The sequence below is a fragment of the Miscanthus floridulus genome, chromosome 16 (genome assembly GCF_019320115.1).
Source record: "Miscanthus floridulus cultivar M001 chromosome 16, ASM1932011v1, whole genome shotgun sequence".
NCBI classification, from domain to species: domain Eukaryota; kingdom Viridiplantae; phylum Streptophyta; class Magnoliopsida; order Poales; family Poaceae; genus Miscanthus; species Miscanthus floridulus.
In genome coordinates this window covers 21,151,960-21,157,686 of record NC_089595.1, presented here as the reverse complement: position 1 = coordinate 21,157,686, position 5,727 = coordinate 21,151,960, and the positions used below count along the sequence as shown (strand labels likewise).

Sequence of the window (5,727 nt, the reverse complement as noted above, 5' to 3'; positions counted from 1 at the left end):
CATGAGGATTTCTATAGGAAAGGTCTACTATGCCCCTGATCGATGTTTGGTGTATGTTCTGTTGTATGCAGAGCATGTGTAATTGAATATTTTTTTTACCACTTCAAATATGGTGTAAATATTATAATCTCATTTAATTTATTGGAGAAAAGTAAAAAACAAATATTTCGGCCAAATAATTCCATACTTTTGTCACGTAAATTTCAAAGCTGCTTGATGGATAATTGACAAAGTTTATATTTCGGATACAAATAATTGTCCATACATGACTAATGATAAATAAGATAACAAAGTCCATCATTCTAATAGAAATAGTTGTCCATAGATAACTAGAGAATAGTGACTAATACATAATTCTAGTTTCCAAGCTAGAGAAAGAGCGGTGGCCAAGTCATCACGGAATTTGTCCATAGTAGGAGCATTCGGTGCATCAGTAGAGCCATTTGATCTAGCCACATATTTTAGGTACCTTTCCGGAATCTCTGGAACATAATTTGGATCACGGTCGCACCGAGCGAAGTCCAAGTCTTCACCGCCATGCTCACGAATGAAGTTGTGAAGGACCATAGTAGCCACAACAATCATTTTTTGCTTGAACATCGGGTAGGACGCCATTTTATATAGAATCTGCCATTTCATTTTTAGCACTCCAAATGATCGCTCAATAACATTGCGGATGGATGAGTGAACACGATTGAACCTTTCTTTAGGAGTCTTTGGTTCCATTCCTCTATGCCACTCCGGCATATGATACCTCTCACCTTTATAAGGACAAAGGTATCCCGGACGATTAGGATATCCCGCATCGACAACATAATATTTGCCTATAATTATTAGAAACAAAATATCAGATCACATTTGTAAGCATTTGATCAAACAATAAAGTGCATGGTCATATTTTTAATACCTTTTGGAGGGTGTGGAAAAAAGCTCTCGTCCACTCTAATTGCATTGTACAGGACACTAGTATCATGCATAGAGCCCGGCTGTCCCGTCGACACATAAGTGAACCTCATATCAAAGTCACAACTTGCTAGAACGTTTTGAGTAGGTATACCAGACTTTCCAATATATCTTACTTGATCGTCAGGTGGCAACGAAACTCGGATATGAGTACCATCTAGAGCACCAATGCAATCTTTGAAATGTGGATATGCTCTACGGTCATCTCTTATCCTCCTGTGAACAGTTCGGAAGTTGGGGTCCTTTGGTCTAATAAAATCTCTAGACATATCCATGAAAGCATTCAGTACCTCATCAAATTTCCTATGAATAGTTTCACCCGAGTGCTTGAACCGGTTTTGTGCTTTTCTATTAGATTCATTTCCAGATAACACAAATAAGAACACTGCCAACATCTCCTGAGTGTTTATATGTAGGGATGGTTTCAGACCATACCTTCCAACCAATAAATCATGAAGGTCGTAGAACATCTGTGTGCTCATCCGAAGCTGCGAATGACATTCTCCCGGTGTGTTCAGCGTCTCTAGCAACCAGCCCATACCACTAAGGAGTGATGTCCTAGGTGGATTTTTGTCAAAATATAATTCAACATAAGCTGCAGCAAGTTTAGCACCAGCCAATACAAGATTCCAAAATGCCATGCTCTCATTGTCAGAGGTATCAGTTTCATCATCACTCTGCATAGAGGTAAAAAAAAGGCCATGCAGGATGCCAATTAGAGACAAAACAGCAACACATAGAGAAAAAAAGGACATACACAGAGAAAAAAGGACATACATGCACCAATACATAGATAAATAATGGTTCAAAATAATAATACATAGATAAATAATGGTTCAAATAGCAATACATGGTTCCAGGGTCACAAATAGTAGCATACAGGTGCACAAATAATAGCATACATGTGCACAAATAATAGCATACAGGTGCACAAATAATAGCATACAGGCTGCACAAATAATAGCATACAGGTTGCCAAAAAAAAACTAACTTCCATATTTGTCATTGTGCCTCTTCCTAAGCCAATTGAGCCTAATTTCTCTAGTAGGCAAGGTCATAAACATTTCTCTGTGTTCCTTCTTCACAAACAGCTGGGTGGCAATGTCATGCTCATCTGAACCATACGCCGCACCACAGTCCTTCACATGCTCCATTATTTCCGTGATGGTGATCCCTTCTTGCTTCTTTGCTGTAAATGAACTTGAACAGTCAGATATCTTCGAAATTGCTTCAACCATTAGAAGAGCTGTGCTTGACTTTGCCTTTTTCCTATCCACAGCAGCAACACGAGGTTTTTTATTTGGAACCGCACTTGGAGTGACTTCCTGAACCTCCTCATCCCCCTCCTTGTTGGCATCAAATGGGTCACCTTGGGCATTATTCTCTCCATCAACATATTCACTGTCGTCTACATCAAAAGGTTGCTCTTGGCTAGTAGGGATAATAGGATTGTCACTAAAAGGGTTCCAATGATCTGCTTCCTCATTTGTAATATTTCTAAACATTTCCCTAAGCAAATCCTCATTTTGGATAGGCTTTTTCCTGAACTTGCCACACCCTGGAAATATCCTGCAAAAAAAAAAACAAAAACATTAGTACATATATCATTACATCAGTACATAAAGCCATACAAAATTATTGATACGTTGATAGCACTCACATTTTTTGCTTTCTTCCACCACTCAGCCTCCATGTCAATTGTTTGGGTCGCATTGTTCCAACCAGTACCTGTTTGCCTCCTCTTCAACTTTAGCCAAATGGTCCAATCAGCCTTTAATTTATCCCACTTGTTCTTAATTTGAGTCTTTGATAATGAGATACCAGTCATTTGCAAAAACCTAGCTGAGACCTTCAGTATAACCTACAGAGTTCAAATGAGTATTTGGGCGATTGCCTCTACTAACTTGTTCAGCCATCAACTCGCAGGCTAATTGCAAATGTGCATCGTTCCAGTCCATTTGATCACCCTGACCATGATATTGCAATAGTATGTTCAAGCACTCAGGACAATCTATTGAATTTTGCTAGCACTGTCGCACAAATACTATCTATTCAAGGCATCATGAAGCTCATTTTGAAGTTTTACAGCAAGGAGCAATACATGTTCATCTTTCTTCTTCGCTGGTAGTGGTCGTTTGCGTGAAGCACATGCCAGAGGGCGTTGGTCGGCCGTGGCTTGTGGGGCGGCCTGCCCTGATCGGCCAGCAGCTGGTCCTGGACGGCCACCACCCGTCCCGCCTAGACGGAGGCCACCGGCGGCGCCGCCGGAGGAGGCCGCGCCAGCCCCACCCTAGGCGCCGGCGAGCTTCCTCGACCCACGGACACTGCCGGCAGCAGCTTCATGCGAAGTTGGGGGAGGGAAGACGGAGGGGATTTGGGGGTAAGAAAAGAGAGGATCCAGTTCAGGATCAACGGATCTATCTTCTCCGTCCATCACCTGGCCGGATGTCTTGCCATGGCGGCCGGAATGAGCGACGGCAGTCGCTAGGGTTTGGGGAGGACGGGCTAGAGCCTAGAGGAGAGAGGCGATCGGGAGTAGAGGATGAGGGCGTCGGGTGGGGGCGACGGGAGGAAATAGGAATAGAACAAAACGGTATTTGCGTAACGAGTGGCAATTGCGGGTAATTACCTCCAACTCCACGAGGACATACGAAACGCTGGTTCGTGGAGTACCCTCTAAGGAGCTCCGGAAAAAACATGGAGTTGGACCAAAACTCCATCTTTTTTTGTGAGCAGAGTTTGTGGAGTTGGACCTGTTTGGCAGGAAAGTTGAGGGGCAGAGCTACAAAAGGTGGAGCAGAGCAGTAAAAAAATAGCCCATAATACATGTCCGCGTGCACGCATGGCGATCGCCTACAGTGCCGCGGCCGTGGACCGCAAGCTAGCTAGCCAACCAGACGAGCTCCTGGCCAGCGGCCATGGCTGGCGACGACATCACGGTGCACGTGGAGTGGCTGGCGCGCCGCCTGGCGCAGCAGCAGGAGGACGCGGCGGCGACGGAGCAGCACCGGATCATGACGAACACCCTCCGCGTGCCCCGCGTCCCCGACCACGTCCGCGAGCACAACCGGGACGCCTACACGCCGGGGCTCGTCGCCATCGGCCCGCTCCACGCCGCGGACCGCTGGCTTCGCGCCGGCTACCGGCTCAAGATGGCCTATCTTCACAGCCTCATCTCCCGCAGCCACCCGGACCCCGCACGCCACCTCGCCGTCAGCCCGTCATCGAGGACTACGTCCGCCTCGTCGCCGGGCGCGAGCGGGAGGCCCGCGCCATGTACGCCGCCGAGGACGTCGACATGAGCGCTGAGGACTTGATCCAGATGCTGGTGCTCGACGGCTGCTTCATCATCGAGCACCTCGTCAACGTCTCCACGGGAGTAGAGGAGGCGTCGCTGCACGCCACGCCGTTCGGGCCCGTGCAGCTGTCCGTCGACCTCGTCCTGGCCGAGAACCAGATCCCGTTCTTCGTCCTCGTCGACCTCATCAAGAGCACCAGGCTGCCGGAGTTCGACAGCACGGGGTACCAGCCGGCGGACCTGCTCATGAAGCTGGTGCTGTACTACCTCGCCGGCGAGAAGGGCCGCGACATGAGCGAGGGGCTGCCGGCCGCGAACGACGTCTGCCACATCCTGCACCTGCTCCACGCGATGGTCACCGCGGCGCGCACCGGGTGGGAGCCGCCGCCGCGTCTCCAGAACGCGGCGCCGGTGGAGATGATGCAGGAGGCGGCACGGCTGCTGCGGCGCCTCCCGCTGCTGCTCCTGGTGCCGCTGCTGTACCCGATCCTGCCCGAAGAGAGCCGATGGCGCGCGAGCTACGGGCGGGAGGACCTGCCGTCGGCGAGCGACCTGAAGCGGATGTGGGTGCGGTTCAAGTTCAACAAGGCGCGCGGCGGCAGCACGGGCAAGGCGCCCGCGGGCATCGCGTCGGTGCTTGGCCCGGTGCCGCTGGCCGTGAAGCTGGCGCACGAGGACCGGCTGCGCCTGCCGCAGCTGCGGATCGAGTTCCGGACGGCGCCGCTGCTGCTGAACCTGATGGCGTTCGAGCAGTCCGCGGACCAGCGCGCCGGGGACGTGTCGGCGTACGTGTGGCTCATGGCGAAGCTGGTGCAGTCGCCGGAGGACGCGGGGGTGCTGGTGGGTGGTGGCGGCGGAGGTGGTGGCGTCGTCCGGGAGCGAGAGCAAGGAGGACGTGGCGCGGTTCTTCAAGCGCGTGGGCGCGGCGAGCGAGGCGGCGGCGGAGCTGGAGAAGAGCTACCTGGGCGAGACGCTGCACAAGCTGCGGAGAAGAGCTACCTGGGCGAGACGCTGCACAAGCTGCGGGAGCGGAGCCAGCACCCGCTCTTCATGATGTGGGCGGACGTGCAGGGCAACTACTTCACCGTGCCATGGGCCGTCGTCGCCGAGTTCGTCGCCTTCATCACCTTCATCTCAACCATACTGCAGACCTACGGATCCTTCAAGCATTGACACTCTACGCCACACCAAAAATTCACTGAGCTGGCTGAATTCAACTATTTTTTTCTTGATTTTTTTTATTTGTACGACGATTTATTTATTTATGATTTATCTTTCCGTTATTAAGGATCTAAACGCATGTTAGTTAAAGTTTTCCTTTTGATTGATAAACCTATGTTATATTTTAGTTGTGTCCAATCCAATTTATATAAGAATTGTATATTTGAACAATGAAATCTACAACCTTACAGTTCACAACATTTTCGTTTGAATCCATCTCGATACCAAAATAATGGATATAGGGC

At 49.7% G+C, this 5,727-nt stretch overlaps 1 protein-coding gene and 1 pseudogene across 1 annotated transcript; one reads left to right on the top strand and one right to left on the bottom strand.

Moving 5' to 3' along the window:
• Positions 1-297: 297 nt before the first annotated feature.
• On the bottom strand, positions 298-2,921 carry LOC136510399 (uncharacterized). The gene is made up of 6 exons (XM_066504861.1): positions 2,868-2,921; positions 2,643-2,767; positions 2,026-2,532; positions 1,888-1,912; positions 908-1,640; positions 298-824 (listed from the first exon to the last, which is right to left on the bottom strand). The coding sequence occupies exons 1-6, from the start codon at positions 2,919-2,921 to the stop codon at positions 298-300; spliced, it is 1,971 nt and encodes a 656-aa protein (XP_066360958.1).
• Positions 2,922-3,111: 190 nt separating this feature from the next.
• Positions 3,112-5,434, top strand: LOC136510398 (UPF0481 protein At3g47200-like; annotated as a pseudogene).
• Positions 5,435-5,727: the final 293 nt, after the last annotated feature.